General features: G+C 31.3%; 2 protein-coding genes, 1 long non-coding RNA gene and 1 pseudogene across 3 annotated transcripts in view; 3 read left to right on the top strand and 1 right to left on the bottom strand.

Moving 5' to 3' along the window:
* Positions 1-913, top strand: part of LOC139778470 (uncharacterized) — a 1,591-nt gene extending 678 nt beyond the window's left edge. The window contains exons 4-6 of the mRNA XM_071716402.1: positions 133-273; positions 359-607; positions 726-913. Of these exons, the coding sequence (XP_071572503.1) occupies positions 133-273; positions 359-607; positions 726-913 (578 nt within the window). The remainder of the gene's footprint in view (positions 1-132; positions 274-358; positions 608-725) is intronic.
* LOC139778446 (uncharacterized) overlaps positions 1-18,242 on the bottom strand; it is a 45,121-nt gene extending 26,879 nt beyond the window's left edge. The window contains exon 1 of the mRNA XM_071716379.1: positions 17,663-18,242. The gene's annotated coding sequence lies outside the window, so the exon portion shown is untranslated. The remainder of the gene's footprint in view (positions 1-17,662) is intronic.
* Positions 3,273-9,202, top strand: LOC139778469 (protein FAM50 homolog; annotated as a pseudogene).
* LOC139778447 (uncharacterized) lies at positions 9,241-11,270 on the top strand. Its single transcript, XR_011719567.1, has 2 exons — positions 9,241-9,384; positions 10,922-11,270. It is a non-coding gene; the product is annotated as an uncharacterized lncRNA (long non-coding RNA).
* Positions 18,243-18,909: the final 667 nt, after the last annotated feature.

Raw genomic sequence — 18,909 nt, 5'->3', positions numbered from 1 at the left:
AGAAATTAAATATTTTTGTAAAGACTTCAGTAATTTATCTTTTAAAATCATTTTTTTATTATACAATATAAATTTAATATGTGTAAAAAAACTATTTTAAAACTTAACGTATATTATTGTGTAATGTTGTAGTTGAAAATTATGAAAATATTAGAAATGCACGGTCTCCTACTATTGATAACAATCAAAGTCCTGTGAGAAGTCCAGGAAACCAACATGCACAATCATCTTTACCGCATAACACCGTCAATAATGATGATGATGAAAGATCAGGTAATGTAGTTTTGTAGAATGAAGCAATTTTTTATTTTTTTTTAATTAACGTAATTTAATTTTTATTTATATTTTTATTATTCAGTAATAAATGAATATGTAGAAACTCCTTCATCCAGACGAAGAAAAAGTTGCATTGTTTACCGACAAACACAATCACCTTTACCGCATAATCACAGTCTTCTGAGAAGTCCAAGAAACCAACATGCACAATTACCTTTACCGCATAATCACAGTCCTGTGAGAAATCTAGGAAACCAACATGCACAAAATGAGCATGTAGAAACTCCTCCGTCCAGACGAAGAAGTTGCATTGTTTACCGACCAAAAAGAGGTATAGATTTACAATATTATCATACTTCTTAGATGTAATTGAAGAACATTCTTTTTCCTTGTATTGTAGTAGATTATATAAAGTAACATCTTATAAAAATAATTTAATTTTTATGTAGTTCTAAGGGAATTAGCAGAAGAGCGTGATGATACAGATGATGATAATATATATAATAATCGGCTGTCATCAGACATACGGGAAGTGAATCCAGAGAACTTTGAGTTATATCAAAAAGAAGGAGATGAGGTATGCTATATTTTATTCATACAACATTGTATAATTTTAAATTTGTATATTTGTAAATAAAAAAATGTAATTATTTACTATTATATATTTCTTACTAGATATATGTAGGCTGCGGAAAATTCATCCAATTATCCTTCTGGGAATATCTAAAACAACGTGGTCCCGGAGTGTTTTTGCGAGAGTTACTGTTAATTTTTTGGACTAAACACACACTAGTAAATAGATGTATAAAGGAGTCGAAAACACATGTTGGACTACAAAATAGATCACCTCGTAAGCAGTTAACACCGAGGAAATATAAAGTACTCCGTTGTAAGTAATAGCGTTATCGCATTAAAAAATTCATAATTATGATCATTAAATAAATTATTATTAATATTTAATTATTTTCTCTATTTTATTTATAGGTGTATACAAAGATTACTTGAATGAACTCTATGGAAAATCAAGTAAAAAAAAGAAAAATTTTAAGATATTTGAATAGAGATATTGGATATAAAATCAGAGATTTACGTAATGCTACGTACGAGAAACTATTATAAGTTATTACTTATAATAGTTTCTCAAAACTTATTTCACAATTTATTTTACCGCATAGCGTATTTATCTATAACTATAATTATAATTATAATGTATATCGTATAAAAGTCATTTATCTATACATATATATATATATATATATATATATAATTAATTAAACATTATAACATGGTATATATATATATATATATATAAATAAGTTTTGCAATCCAATATTTTCAGAATTTGATATTGCGATTTTAATAGTAATTTTACATATCGGAAATAGACACGAGATTTCTGGAATTTTTATTATCAATTACGTTGATTTAAACTTGAGGGAAATTATACATTATTGTCAAGGTCGAGAAACATATACCATGCGTGTCAGTCGCATGTGTTTGCAAAATACATGACACAGGCAGGCAAGAAGTCTTCGATATCGTATTAGTTAAGTTCGAACATTCGCATCGAGCTATCTCAAAAATCGGCATATTAATCTTAAGATATTGGAGGTAAATTGCTGCTAACAGACTGCTTAGTGACGTATATTCCGCCAGTGACCTGTTATATTCTAATCGTCGATCGGCATCACACTATTGCTGTCTACATGTTATATATATAGCAAGTGCGTATTATAGTTTTGTTTGAACAATAATAACAGAAAATCGATGATATTCCGAACAATGCAATGGAAATCAAATTTCTATATTTCAAGGCATCATAGCAATTCGCTAATTGTAAGGTTGTCAGCAATAAAAGAATTCCGCAAGATATACGATAAGAATAACAGAATGTTTATTGACGATTAAATTGTTTGTAACGACGAAAGAGGTCAATTTTGAATGCGAAAGATGTTTCTTAAATCTAATACCTAACAACAAAAATTTAATAGATCTAAATTTATTCGTGTTATATTATAAGACTCTTAAAAGAAAAGAGAGAAAAAAAAACAATTTTTTTTAGTTTCTGTTTCCTTATTATAATTATGTTATGTAATAACAATTTTATAATTACTTTAAAACTTATATATTCAGAATCAAGAGTAAGAATATTCTTCTGTTCTGATGTAGCTAAGTTTGAAATGTACTTGCTCTGAGTTTCTTCTTCTTTATCACACAATGAATAAATAATAAGTTACGGAAAGAGAACATGAGGGTAAAAACTTTATGCGAATCCAATTTTATTTTTTACACTTGAACGAAAGCATTTAGATACTCTCTTTACTTTACATTAATGCGATGCATTTATTTATTCCAATCTTTCAAATACGAAGAAAATTAAATATCTATATTAATTTTAATTGCAATTAAATAACTCTTTATACTTTTAATTTTGATTTTTTGGGCATTTACTTTAATGGAATTTATAGGAGCATTAATTAAAGAAAAGAATATGTGTTACGATTAATATTATTACATGCATTTCTTGTATATTTTATCTTATTAACATTCCATTTTTAAGATTATATAAATGCTGTATTATACATATATGTATAACATATATTATGTTTTACGTATATTACTGTCTGTATATATTTTATGATATTTGAGATCAGCTACTAAAATCCTCTTATTTTTAAAATTATTTTATTAGGTTTTTGCTCAAGATGATTATAGATAGAATTATAGACAAAATAGGTACCATCTTATTAAAGCTAGAGCTACAACACGGACAGTTGAAACGTTTCACACAGCCGAACACCATAATTGAAATAATAAGGACGCCAGTTAAAGACGCTTTGAATGACAGTTTACAATTCAAAATGTATGATATTAAGTTATTCGTTGAGTACAGCAGTTTCGAAACAAGGAGTGATATCTCATTATATACCATGTGTTATAACTATTTTCTATTGAATAAGAATTTTTCCTCGCGGCACCTTCTCAAGAAGGACATAATGTTCGGCCACATAGTTGGTTACTGGCCTACTTTATCACCTTATCTCTTCCTGCTGGTAATTACTAATAATTATATATTACAATAATGCTTATTAATAATTAATATATTTTTTTAAATAATTAAATTGTGTAGATTTAATTCCGGGGAGGGAAGGGTATTAATGGTCCAACGATAGCTGTGTTTCAAGTCTGACAAATAATCGGCGCGCAGTTTATTAAGTTGGAATATATGTATATATATACATTGTAATTCGTTACTTCTGTAACTATTAATTTCTTTATTTTGCGCACCACGTACCGCGCTTGACTCGTATTGCCGTCTATTAATTTATTGACATTTTCACGAGTCTAATGATATATTTTAATAATTAATAATAAAAAATAATTAAAATAACTTATTAACTTACTGAATAAGCTGCAGATATATTGAACGCTGACTATCGTATTATCTGATATTATACATATAGGTTTCGAATATAAGTTATAACAACAATCATTATTCATTTTATTGCGTTAATTAACTCTATAATATATTAATTATCTTTTTGTTTTTTATCTTTGAATTAATTATTTTTTATTATATTATCTTAATTATTATGGTGCTATTTCTTGTGTTGAATTTTAGAAAATTTATAAGAAATTCTAGCTATCTCTTTTTACACAATTGATACTTGATAATTATCACAATTTTTCAGAACAGGAGTATTAAAACTTAAATAATTTATAAGAAATAAATTGTAATTAACATTTTTAAAACCTTCCAACGTATTGTCATAATTGTAAAAAAAAATGATATTTTTAATAAGGAATTAATAAGAGAATTAACCCTTATTAACTTTAACCCCTTTAAATTTAGGAAATTCGATTTACATAATGATAAAATTTCAGGAAAGTCCCAAAATTAAAACCCTGAAACTTTCCTATTTAATGTTTTTAGAAAAATGTTTTCCTTTCGAATTATTTCAGGGTTTCATTCACTCATCCTGTATAGTACACACTAATCAAAGAGATAAAAACTATATTATTTTGTTATTTTATTACAAATCAATTTAGTTATTACATGTTTTATAGAAACGTTTTTTTATATTTTATAAACCTAAGAACTTAAGGTGTTAATGTAATTTTTAAAACAAATTATATAATTTTATTGGAATAAATGATTCATTGTCCAAAAATATACTTTCTATACATATAATTATTTTTTATGTGTTCTATAATATAATTAAATCATCATTTCTTTTTTTTTCTCTATTACATTATTTTAAAAATAATATATAAGTATTGTTATCATGAATTGCTTACTTTTCTATGATTTACAATGCAAAAGCGTAATTATGGCAAGAACTTTTGTATTAACTTTTTACATATCTTTTAATTATTATTTTGCTATATAAAAATGAGATGTCACATGATAACTCATGTGATAACTCATGTGATGTTTTGGTACGAGATTTCACAAAAGTTATCACATGAGTTGTCACATTTGTGAACACATGAATTGCCACCTGTATTGCCACATGAGTTTTCATCAGAGATTTTTCAATAGGGTGATTTCTTTATCAAGAGACACGGTAGTGTCTCGCGCCAAGTATACGCGGAGCGAGGCCGACCGTGACTCTTTTACGCGACGCGACGGGTTGCGAGTACTCAAGATGTTGAGATCTCGATAACGAGTGAACGGATCAAGTTCTAAGTAGGCTTGATCAATAGCTTGAGGTCGAATTAGGGGGGGGTTTCTCTTATAATATTTCCGCTACGTGCCCTACGAGCGGAGATATTGCGACGCAAAGTCCAAATGTGAAAATTTATTTTTAAGATACTTCTTCTTCTACGTCGACCGTCTCTCATGCCATGCCATGCCATCATTTCATTGGCTGGAATCGCGTCCTTTTCACTTTTTCGACACTGGCGGCGCTTTCGCCAGCGCGCTGTCACAGTCAGTTCAGTTAATACGTGTGTGTACTGCGCGCAGTGCAGATAGTGCGTTCAGTGCGCTGTCACTGTCAGTTCAGTTAACCTATCGAGAGACACGGTAGTGAGCCGGAGCGAGACCGACCGTGACTCTTTACGCGACGCGACGATTAATATTTTTTCTGATTCAAGGTAATTGTTTTATTTACATATAATTATCCTATTATTATACGACGCGAAGCGTGACCGCACCGTGACTCTTTTACGCGACTAAGTGCATGTGACAGGAATTGTAATAGTTTACGTTTACGTGAGTATTACTTCTGTAGTAACTTATACGAACGATATCATCGTAGTTACTATAAAATCTCCAGTTTATGCGGAGGAATTATCGTATCGTTCGTAAGTTACTACAGAATTAAGTAACGCTCGCGTAAACATAGTATAGGTTAGATTACCGATTTCTTACAAATTTAACATAAAACGCGATTTTACATAAAACGCGAGATTCATTTATGAGAGCTTTCCAGCAAGCGACACAAGTCGACACAGGTATCGTTTTGTCTTTGTTACTCCAAAATGCCAAAAAAGAAAGATAGAACGACGTTTGTGTCGGCTTGTGTCACTTGCTGGAAAGCTCCCTATGTATGTAAGTTTAACGTCTATATGAAATAATTTTCCTAAATGTAATGTAAAAATAACACGATGTTATATATGCAGTTTGGCGTGAATATATATATATATATGTGTGTGTGATTTCTGCCCAGTGCTCTAAATGTTATGTGATTTTTGCCCAGTGTTTTATGCTTTGATATAGATAGAAGGAACGTGAAAAAGAGCAGGAAAAGGAAAGAACGTTAGCGGCGAAGCAGACAGAAAAGAACAAACAGAAGAGACAGATTCAAGCTTTGTCTTTTAATCTGGACGAAGCCGAAGATGTAGCTGAGATGTCTTCTGACGAAGACAATGCCGAAAAATCCCTGCAGTCAGAAAATGTGCAATCTGATGGCCCCGCGATTAAGAAGATTAAGAAAAATCCAGATGTAGATACAAGTTTCTTGCCAGATAGGGAAAGGGAGGAGGAGGAAAATAAACTTAAGGAAGAATTGAGGCAAGAATGGGCTAGAAAGCAGAACGCGTTGAAGGAAGAAGAAATTGAGATCACATTCAGTTATTGGGATGGATCTGGCCATCGTCGGAGTGTTATAATGAAGAAAGGTGAATGTCTTAGTGATTTATTAAAATACTCCAGTGTCACTTTTGGAGTAACATTGGCGTGATATATAATGTTCTACGGCATAAATTATTAAATTTTCACATACAGGTAATTCTATCTATCAGCTTCTTCAGAGATGTTTAGAAGTTTTGAGGCGTGAATTCAGCGAGCTTAAAACAGTAATGGCAGATCAGTTAATGTATGTCAAGGAGGATCTTTCTTATATTACCGCACCATTATACGTTTTACGATTTTATTGTAACTAAGGTAAAGATACTAAATGATAAAACTTATGAAGCAATATCACAATGTTGGCATGTTATTTTAATGTATGTAATATTGCGATTAGGCACGAGGAAAAAGCGAACCTCTGTTCACATTTGACGTTTACGATGATATTCGTGTTATGCACGATGCTTCTGTCGAAACCTGAGGAATCACATGCCGGAAAAATTTTACTTAGGTATTTATCATTAAAAGAATACTTTGTATAATTCTCTTTTATGTTATTTCTCATTAGATCATGATACGAGAGGAACAAACACATTTTTCCAGCGAGTAGATGGGAACTTTTTGATCCAACGAAAAGTTACGACAAGTATACAGTGTCGAATAAAAATAGGAAGAAAGACAAAATCTGATAAACTTAGATTCAACGAATTGTCTAATTTCGTTTAAAGGATTCAGATTCAAAGGACTGTAATTTAGTAGAGCTACATAATCGAGTAAATGAATTAAATATTATCACATAACTAAATGAATTAAAATCACAGTCCTTAAAAATACAATGTAGCTATATATATATACGCGTATATATATTGTAATATGTTGTAATATATTGAAATATGTTGTAATTGTAATATATTGTAATATATTGTAATATATTGTAATATATATATATATACATATATATATATATTACAATCTGTTGAACAATGAATCAATTGTACGATGAAACAAAGTTATTTATCTGGTTATTAATATTTACAGTCCTTTGAATCTGAATCCTTTAAACGAAATTGGACAATTCGTTGAATCTAAGTTTATCAGATTTTATCTTTCTTCCTATTTTTATCCGACACTGTATACTTGTCGTAACTTTTCGTTGGATCAAAAGGTTCCCATCTACTCGCTGGAAAAATGTGTTTGTTCCTCTGGTACCATGATCTAATGAGAAAAAATAAAAAAATAACATAAAAGAGAATTATACAAAGTATTCTTTTAATGATAAATACCTAAGTAAAACTTTTCCGGCATGTGATTCCTCGATTTCGACAGAAGCATCGTGCATAACACGAATATCATTGTAAACGTCAAATGTGAACAGAGGCCCGCTCTTTCCTCGTGCTTATAGATATCCATTAACAGGTGGTACTTATGATCGGCAGTCCAGACTCCGAAAAATCGCATTTTGCAAAGAATTATCTGAAGGAATACGGATACGTCAACAGAGACACTTTAGGCAGCTGGCAGAAGTGCATTGCCGCAGTCCAACAATATACTTGAATCAAGGAAAAAGTATAGTTATAGACAATACCAATCCCGATCCAGCTTCGAGAAAGAGATACAGGTAGCCAAGAAGCGCAATGTCTCGGTCAGATGTTTTGTTATGACGACAAGTATAGAACACGCGAAACATAATAATAAGGTAAGGAAATTAACATTAACCGTCATCGTGTGAAAGAATCGTATGAAGTGATGTATCCGAAAATTTGAATCAATTTATTATTATATTACAGTTTCGCGAGTTGACTGATCCAAGCCACATTCCAATCAACGAGATTATTATCAACTCCTACGTGTAAGTAGATTTTAGATAGGGGAGACCGGGGCTAAGCCGACACTATTTTTTCAAAGGCAATTTTTAATATTTAATTAAAATTTTTAGGCAAATTTAATGGTACATATTTAAAGAGTGTTTCTTCAGGTACAAAATTGATTCAGGAAGTTTTGCTGTACGTCGCTTTGTTTTGCCGCCAGGAAAGGAAAAGTGACGCGAAGACAAATTTTCGAATTGAAAAATGCCGGGGCAAACTCGACACCCCGCTGGGGCAAACTCAACACTTTGTCTGATCGACACAATTTGATCTGGAACTTATTTTTTACTGTCTGAAAATGAAAATACATTGTTTATTGTGTATTTAAAAAGTACAAAAATTCGGAATAAAGTAGCTAGAACAATCATTTAAAATAATGAAAACAAAAATTGTTGAACTTTCAATTATCTTCATCTAAACTCATGTCTGAAAAACAATTAATGCAGGTAAACTCGCGATCGGACGTGCGCATACATTTGTCATGAGCCATACGGCTGCATGACAAGCATCGTTTGTTACTGGGAGCCGACGAAACGGCGTGGTGTTGATTTTGCCCCGGACGTCGTTTTTCACTTTTGTCACTTCAAAAACATGAAAATTTTGAAAATATGCAAAAACAATTATCGGATTCATATAGAGCATCAAATTTTCCATCAAAATCACTTACCGGTAGATTCGCAAGAGTAAAGCTCGATGAAAGAGTAGACATTTTCGAGAGATCAGAAAAATTACTTTTCACTATCAAAAACGCTTATGTCGCGTTAAAAATTACACTATAACTCAGAATGTTACCAAATTCCGTTGATAATACTGGCACATAAAGACGCATTTACAGTAGGAAAGGCAAGTTTCTACGATAGATTTAAATTGGCAAAAAGCCTAGTGTCAAGTTTGCCCCGTTGTCGGCTTAGCCCCGGTCTCCCCTATATAAATTTGAATGCATTTTTACTTAAAATTCCATGTATTATTTTAACCATAGGTTTAACTTTTAGGGTTTTGTTATATTACTTAAAATTATTTTCAGGATATTGTAACACCCTAGGACATGAAAAACATTGAAGAGAACAAAAAGTCGGGTAAACGAAGACGCGGTGGTGGCAACGAGGATGACAACGCAGAACAGTCTATTGGAGTGAGAAAACGAATGAAAGTAAAGAGCAAAAGGAAGTGAGGATGATATTGAATTAGATTAATCATGTTTATTGTACATGTATCTTTTCATATTCATATTGAATAATCGTAATTAGCTAATTGTCATAAGTTCATTAATGTAGGGAGCAACTTGAAAAGAAAAAAAAACCGAGACCCTTAGCAATGTGCCTCTAAATTAATAAGCGTTTGTGTAATATAATGATACGATATTGATATGACATAATTAATGGAAATGCACCGGCCATTGCGTATCATAAGCCTGAATTCTGACCATCGATTTTTGCTAGCTCACGATAATTCCTAACCGATCACAGACCCGACAAATACGGCATTGGCATTGTGGCACAGGCTGTCAAGTTGAGACTACTCTATTTTGAATTTTGTGATATAGACCGAAGGAGGCGTGTGCAATGGTCATGTCGATGTTTATAACGACTCTCCTTGTCGCACCATTCGAAGAGGTGTTTTGCGAAGACCCGTTATTCCAAGAAATGTAATAAACTTTTGAACAGTGCCTTCAGAATTATAACACGAAGGTCTACTAGAAGTATAAATGCTTTCTTACTGACAGATAATCGATAGACGAACTAACATAAGGACGAAGAATCATACAAATATCAGAGCTTAACGGAGAATGTGTATGAGGAAATTTTTTATCATATTTTCTTTTTATTCTATTTCATAAGCCTTCCGCTATTGTTTTGGAACGAGCCTTTGCTTTTTCGCGAAACTTTTCTACGATATTTACGTTTTACGATTTTACTACCTTTTAGGTTTACTCTTACAATTTTACATCACGCGCGCGCGCGGTATATTCTCTATTTGTACTACATTTATTATAACGTACAATTACAATTGCGCGATACTTTACGCGAGTAATGTATTACATTAGGTAGAGAGGAGCGTATCTAGAACGAATTGGGACACGGAGCTTGCGTTACAAACTCGACTCGCTACATTTGCAGCCTCCGAGTCGTGAAACGGTTTCGCAACGACGGGAACGCCCTACGTGCGGTACGGATATCATTAGAAATCCTTAAAAAAAAAGAAGTATTAGCCTCTGTATTTATTGGGGTGTTCGCGGCGTTTCGTTTACCGGAATGCCTCTGTCTGTGATCGCTTTAATCTTATCGAAGTGTCCAAGCGCTTGCGGCGACTCGATATTCATAATCGGTAAGCTCGCGAGAGAGAGAACAAATAAAGACAATTTGCAAGATAAAAATAAAATAACGAAGACTAATTTAGCTTAATGTGCTCCGTGCGGGAGCTTGAACACTGCGCATAATCCTTAAAGATCTCACAGGTAGATACCATTTTAAAACGATCATCATGTACCTTGAAAGTATAGACTTTGTTATGTTAATGTAATGATGAACGTCTGTAATAAAAATGCGCAAAAAATCGCACTTGATCGCATTGTCAATAATACTCGAAAAAAAAAACAAAGTGGTAGTATTATACCTCGAAATAACACCCTGTACATACTGTTTATAAAATGCGTAATACTACAAAAAGGCGTGATATTCGTACAAAATTACCTTTTTTAAAATAGAGAAGAACACGATCGCATAGTGCAGACCAAACGCTTTGGACCAAACGCTATGGTACATGAGCATATTTACAGTTCGAAGACCAAGAGGCAGAGCCGCGGGGATACGACGACAAGAAGAAAGATGTCGTCAGCTAACTACCATTGGGGTAGACGAGGCAGAAGACCGAGACAGTAACATAATTATTTTTAAGCCGTATTTTTAAGCAGTAATATAACCCGTCAGTATTATATATTCGTACCTCTGACCATACACATATGAACACACACATACAAAGTGAATATGTGAATATGCTACGTTTCTTATACATACATGAAAACATAATTGCTAAATAAACATTTAATAAAACTATTATATTGTTGTTATTTACTTCATACTTACCAAATCAAGTTTTATTTAATATGTATAATCTATTGTAACTGTAAATAAATATATTATTTACTGTATAATTAAATGCTGGTACATTCAAGAAATTTGTAATTCTGACCTGGATTTATATCCTGTCTAAACTACACATGTATGTTTAAATTAATGTTTTACCTAGTTATTGCACCAATAATGTTTAAATAAATCGTAACTTTAGTTTTTAACGCAGGAAAAGAAAATTTAACGTTTAAGCGCTAACCAATGTTGATGTATTTTTCTGAAGAAATACTTACATATTGATTTTGTTGCATATTCGAAATCTAAAATCCGAGCATGCTAGAAGCACTTTCATTATCTTCAATGTGTCAGGTATTTTAAAAGAACACTAAATTTGTCTTTAAAAATAGGCAAAATTCAAGCAGCTGTAACTTTGTTAAAAATGAACAAAATTTAAATTTAAAAAAAGGATTTTAAAGCTTGAAATCTCTACTTTTGAAAGTTTTTATCGTGGATTGAATAAGAAATGAGCATTTTGACTTTGATTGCTCATAACTTCCTTAAAAATCATCGTATTGCAATTCAAAAAACAGATTCTTAAAGCTGAAACTTTGCTTTATTGAACGGTATAATTGCCAAATTTTTTAAAATAACAAATAGACATGATACAAATGGATGAAAATAATGTAAATTATTTTTAAATGCAGAGTACTTAAAAGTACAAAAAAACATAAAGAATAAATTAATTTTATTTGTATCATGTCTACATGTTATTTAAAAAAATCTATTTTCTTAGAAATAATAGTCTGTAACACCTTTAGCTTTACAATCTGTACATACTGTTTGTAAGATATATTCTTTATAAGACTAGTTAGAAGAGCATGCGTAACACTACAAAATGCATGATATCAGTACAAAATTACCTTTTTCAAAAAAGGTAAAAAAAAAAGGCGCCAAGTACACGCGTGGTTGTTACCTCGAAAAAAACCAAGTGGTAGTATCATTAATTTTAAATTAAAAAATAAATAAAATCTATTCTAACCTAGGTGGTAGTAGCTTTAATTTTTCTTAACAAAATTATTACATTACAAAATTGTTACTTTATTCAATCCAAGTGATATCTACCTCAAAAAACTTAAATAACAAGTGAAATCTATTTAAAAAAAATATGTGAAATCTTTTAATACTGCGCCAATTACAAAGAGAGAATATATATAGGTATATATATACATATATACCTTAACAAAATTATTATTATATCACAAAATTGCGTTACCAAACTCAATCCAAGTGATACGTACCAACCTAAGTGGTAGTAGTCATTTCTCCTTAACAAAATTATATCACAAAATTGCGTTACCTAACTCAACCTAAGTAATATGTTATTTCAAAAAAATATATAAAATCTTTAAATTACGCCAACTATAAAGAGAATATATATATTGCTTTGAAAAATAATTGTAGTGCAACTACTCTTAAAAAATAAAACAAAATTGTGTTACCTAACTTAACCCAAGTGGTATGTATCTTTGTATTCCTAATAAGGATCTTTCTATCAACCCAAGTGGTAGTAGTTTTAATTCTTCTTGATAAAATTATAATATTACAAAGAATCATTTTAATCACAAAAAATTAAAGAGGAAACATTATAAAATAAAAATATTTAATTAAAATAAAATAAATAAATTTTTCTTGTATTATATAGACATGCACGCGCGCTATTTAACTTTAATATTTCACTGTTACTATTACACTATTAACCACACAACTGTCAAAATATGCCATGACAGCCGGTCATGAAGTAAGCACAAGAGAACCAATCCGCATTGCGGAAAAGCGACAATAATATTTCGATAGATTCGAGTATGGATGACATGCCCTTTTTAGAAGAGGATGCGTAACACTACAAAATGCATGATATCAGTACAAAATTACCTTTTTCAAAAAAGGTAAAAAAAGGGCGCCAAGTACACGCGTGGTTGTTACCTCGGAAAAAAACCAAGTGGTAGTATCATTAATTTTAAATGCAAAAAAAATAAAATCTATTCTAACCTAGGTGATAGTGGCTTTAATTTTTCTTAACAAAATTATTAAAAACAGAAGTCGTTTTTGTTCAACCCAACTGGCCTAATAATTAATATATTTAAACTCACAACGTTTTGAAAAATTATCTCACAAAATTGTCTCACAAAAGTTGTCTCACAAAATTGTCTGACAAAAATTGTCTCACAAAATTGTCTCACAAAAATTGTCTCACTTAATTGTCTCACAAAAATTGTCTCACAAAATTATTAAATTACAAAATTGTTACTTTATTCAATCCAAGTGATATCTACCTCGAAAAAACCTAAATAACAAGTGGTATCTATTTAAAAAAAAATATGTGAAATCTTTTAATACTGCGCCAATTACAAAGAGAGAAATATACCTTAACAAAATTATTATTATATCACGAAATTGCGTTACCAAAATCAATCCAAGTGATATATATATACCTTAACAAAATTATTATTATATCACAAAATTGCGTTACCAAACTCAATCCAAGTGATACGTACCAATAACCTAAGTGGTAGTAGCCTTATTTCTCCTTAACAAAATTATATCACAAAATTGCGTTACCTAACTCAACCTAAGTGATATGTTATTTCAAAAAAATATATGAAATCTTTAAATTACGCCAACTACAAAGAGAATATATATATTGCTTTGAAAAATAATTGTAGTGCAACTACTCTTAAAAAATAAAACAAAATTGTGTTACCTAACTCAACCCAAGTGGTATGTATCTTTGTATTCCTGAGGATCTTTCTATCAACCCAAGTGGTAGTAGTTTTAATTCTCCTTGATAAAATTATAATATTACAAAGAATCATTTAATTATTTTAATCACAAAGAATTAAAGAGGTAACATTATAAAATAAAAATATTTAATTAAAATAAAATAAATAAATTTTTCTTGTAAAAAACTTGGCGCTGCTTTTTTAAGGTTAATCCAGACAAACTTGCATAGGTGCATAAGCATATGCATAAAGAGATGGATTGGTCTATTTCTTTTTGCACATATATATGAACCAATCAATTTCTTACGCTTATGTTTATGCGCGATGCAAATTTGTCTGGATAGACTTTAAAAAAGCAGCGCCAAGTTTTTTACAAGAAAAATTTATTTATTTTATTTTAATTAAATATTTTTATTTTATAATGTTACCTCTTTAATTCTTTGTGATTAAAATAATTAAATGATTCTTTGTAATATTATAATTTTATCAAGGAGAATTAAAACTACTACCACTTGGGTTGATAGAAAGATCCTCAGGAATACAAAGATACATACCACTTGGGTTGAGTTAGGTAACACAATTTTGTTTTATTTTTTAAGAGTAGTTGCACTACAATTATTTTTCAAAGCAATATATATATTCTCTTTGTAGTTGGCGTAATTTAAAGATTTCATATATTTTTTTGAAATAACATATCACTTAGGTTGAGTTAGGTAACGCAATTTTGTGATATAATTTTGTTAAGGAGAAATAAGGCTACTACCACTTAGGTTATTGGTACGTATCACTTGGATTGAGTTTGGTAACGCAATTTTGTGATATAATAATAATTTTGTTAAGGTATATATATATCACTTGGATTGATTTTGGTAACGCAATTTCGTGATATAATAATAATTTTGTTAAGGTATATTTCTCTCTTTGTAATTGGCGCAGTATTAAAAGATTTCACATATTTTTTTTTAAATAGATACCACTTGTTATTTAGGTTTTTTCGAGGTAGATATCACTTGGATTGAATAAAGTAACAATTTTGTAATTTAATAATTTTGTGAGACAATTTTTGTGAGACAATTAAGTGAGACAATTTTTGTGAGACAATTTTGTGAGACAATTTTTGTCAGACAATTTTGTGAGACAACTTTTGTGAGACAATTTTGTGAGATAATTTTTCAAAACGTTGTGAGTTTAAATATATTAATTATTAGGCCAGTTGGGTTGAACAAAAACGACTTCTGTTTTTAATAATTTTGTTAAGAAAAATTAAAGCCACTATCACCTAGGTTAGAATAGATTTTATTTTTTTTGCATTTAAAATTAATGATACTACCACTTGGTTTTTTTCCGAGGTAACAACCACGCGTGTACTTGGCGCCCTTTTTTTACCTTTTTTGAAAAAGGTAATTTTGTACTGATTACTGCTTACGTCTTTATTGTTGAAGATTTTCTATGTGCCCGGGCCTTTTAATACAGACCAGAGGTTATAATGAAAGTGAGACGTACGGTTTCTCTACTAATAATCTCTACTAATGACAAGGTTGCGAAAAGTGAGATGATATATGCAATATATACCATACGGTTAGGTTATATCAAGTTCGGCAATATCATGAAAAACAGTTAAAATACAACGAAATTAGTATAATATATAACACAAAATTAATAGGAAAACAAACCAGAGAGGTGTGACAAAAGGAAGACGTGAACGTGCCGCTCAAGAGTCCCAGCGAGTATTCAAACATATATACGCACTGCGTAGTTAATTGTCAGACACGAGCCGCAACCAATCATAGTCAAGTATTCTCACAATGGCCGCGTTCAACAGACACAACTGTTGAGATGTCGTCTTATCAACATATGCTTTATGCTGATTTGTTGGGTCTAAAAGTAAGAGCCAATCACGTTTGATTGCTATTGAGCGGTGTGTCCTGCTGAAAGCGCCCAATGTAATAAGAATGCTTGACTGCGATTGATCGATTTCCTTGAGCGGCTAGAAGCAATTGAATATGATTTGCTGGATCCAAATAAGATAAGGACCAATCATTATAAAATAATAATAAATGCATAATATCATTGTCTATGATTGAGAAAGATCAACTTATTGTACAAACTTTCATATTTAATAATATTCAGTTTTTATAGATTATTATAGCAAATACAATTTTTATAGAATATTATAGCTTTCGAAGTTTGTTGTAAAAAGATATTATCAGCAATTTATCATAAAATAATAATAAATGCATAATATCATTGTCTATGATTGAAAAAGATCAACTTATTGTACAACCTTTCATATTTAATATTAGGTTTTTATAGATTATTATAGCAAATAAAATGTTTATAGAATATTATAGCTTTCGAAGTTTGTTGTAAAAAGATATTATCAGCAATTTATCATAAAATACTAATAAATGCAAAATATCATTGTCCATGATTGAGGAAGATCAACTTGTATAAACTTTTATATTTAAATTGTTATTCAGTTTTTATAGGTTATTATAACAAATACAACTTTTATAGAATATTATAGCTTTTAAAGTTTCCAAAATTCTTTGCTTTGTCAGTGAAAAATTAACACAGGTTGTATTTTTGACCAAACTGACATTTATTCTTAAGTTAACTCGACGTTTCGTCTTTTAAAGTTTGTTGTAAAAAGATATTATGAGAAATTTATCATAAAATAATAATAAGTACATAATGTCATTGTTCATGATTGAGAAAGATTAAATGATTGTACAAACTTTCATATTTAACATTATTGAAAAGAATAGTATTATAAAATATTATTGAATTATATAGAAAGTCTATGTACTACGGCATTGGTAACAGATTTGTCATATTAGTTAACATTGATATTCTTTCCATTTCTATGAGATCCCTTCATTTTCTATCAATTATTTTAAGCAGGGGTAGGTTAGATTTTTGTCGCGTGAAATGAACGAATTTTAGCAAATAAATATGTGGAATGCATTCAATTGCTGTTTCTTAAGGTCTAAAAAGAGTTGGTTGTACAATTGAAACCCAAATACGTTATTATCCACGTTGAAATGTGAAAATAATAAATGTGATTCTGTTTTATTTTTACAATTTCTTAATAACTATAAAGACGAATCATTTGAGTCTTCGAGAAAGTTCTTCCTAAATATGTAAAGAATTATTTGCACCTATTTTCATTAAATTCTGATCATTTTTAATATGCTTTCGAGAGTTACGTTACAGGTTAGGTAACATTTTTGCTGTGTCGCCCGTGTATAAGAGAGAGACAGGAATATAACTTTAATATAATTAATTACTCGACAACCATGCAGACAATTATCTTCAACTTTGGCATCGACGACAGATTTCCATAAACGAATATTTTCCATAAATTTGAACTAATTCTTATCAAATTGATTTGACTAACCAACCTCCTTAATATTTTTATATCGAAGAAAGCTACATCTAAAATAGTTAATTAACAATTTTCTGCAACAGCATTTTGTTATTCGATCATTACAAAATAACTTTAAAAGATATACAATTTTTATCAAGAAGTACATCTGCTACGCGTTTTGTATTTCTATTACGTTTTCATTAATTTAACATAGATAGCGAACTTACTTTACTATCGGGGCAAGCTGGCTACAATGCAGCTTCTTCTTCTTCTTCTTCTTTATTTAATTGGCTCCTGCCTCTAATCCGAGGACAATATGGCCAGCTTTTGCCACTGTTTGTATAGTCAACTGTGAGTAGCTTGAAACTGCTACTGGTAGCCGTGTAAATAGACTTAGGTTCACGAGGCGGCGTTCATGTTTGGATAGGAGGGAGAGAAAGAGTGGGAAAGCCACTAGGCGAGTGGTGGGGAGCCGGCGGTCGGTCAGGCACGCGCGAGCGCGCGCATTATAAATTGATTTCTGCTGATCTACAAAAAGACATAATTAGTCGACAGATTCTGCGCGTGGGCTTTGCGAGAGTCGGAAAGATATCATTGCACTGCGGTCCCTCACTCGAGTGAATCGCCTGTCTGAGATAAGTTGCTTTGTTATATGTTAAGGGGCAATTGAATATAATATGGTTAATATCCTGAACCGGGTCGCCACAAGCGCATGAGCCATCATCAACTATATTTTTTCTAAAAAGACTGTGGTTCAAATTGTAGTGGTTTGCCCTGAGTCGCGAGATCGTGACCACAGCATCACGTTTAAGGCCGGATTGATAATACCATGGTTTAGGCGTGTTGACATATAGGTTGACAAAAAAATGGTTGCCCTTGCATCGAGCTTTATTAAATAGGTAGTTGTGAAATTCTATAGCTAATTTTTCGCGTTGTTCAATAAAGAAATCTGAGTGGGGTATCTTAAAAAAGGGGTTAGCAGTGCCAAGGCGAATGGCTTTTCTGGCAAGTTCATCCGCGATTTCGTTACCCGAGATGCCTTTGTGAGAGGGGATCCAAATGAAAAGGATTTCCTTGCCGCGGTTTTGGGCTTCTAATATTTTGCTTTTTATGAGTGGAATTATGTAATTTGACCTACATGTGACAGGGTTGGATAGAGCGCCGAGCACGCTTTTAGAGTCCGAAATAATGGAGAACTTAGGGCCGGGGAGGTCGAGGGTAAGCAGCACCGCATTGTATATTGCCCAGGCTTCCGCTGTGAAGACCGAGGCCTGGGCAGGGAGTTTAAACATCAAATGGTTTTGAAGTTGCGGGGAGTAGCACGAGGCGCCAACCCAGCTGAATGAGTCAATTTTAGAGCCATCCGTATAAAAGACTGTGGAATCTTGAATGATCGGGCCGAACGCTACAATGCAGCATGTTCATATTTTACTTATTACAGAGAAACTATACAGTATAAAGGATCGTTCCTACT

The sequence above is a fragment of the Temnothorax nylanderi genome, unplaced genomic scaffold (assembly GCF_030848795.1).
Source record: "Temnothorax nylanderi isolate EJ_2023f unplaced genomic scaffold, tnyl_v1.0 TNYL_tig0184_pilon, whole genome shotgun sequence".
NCBI classification, from domain to species: domain Eukaryota; kingdom Metazoa; phylum Arthropoda; class Insecta; order Hymenoptera; family Formicidae; genus Temnothorax; species Temnothorax nylanderi.
Note: the sequence above shows the minus strand (reverse complement) of the source record. Positions and strands in the feature narration are given on the sequence as shown.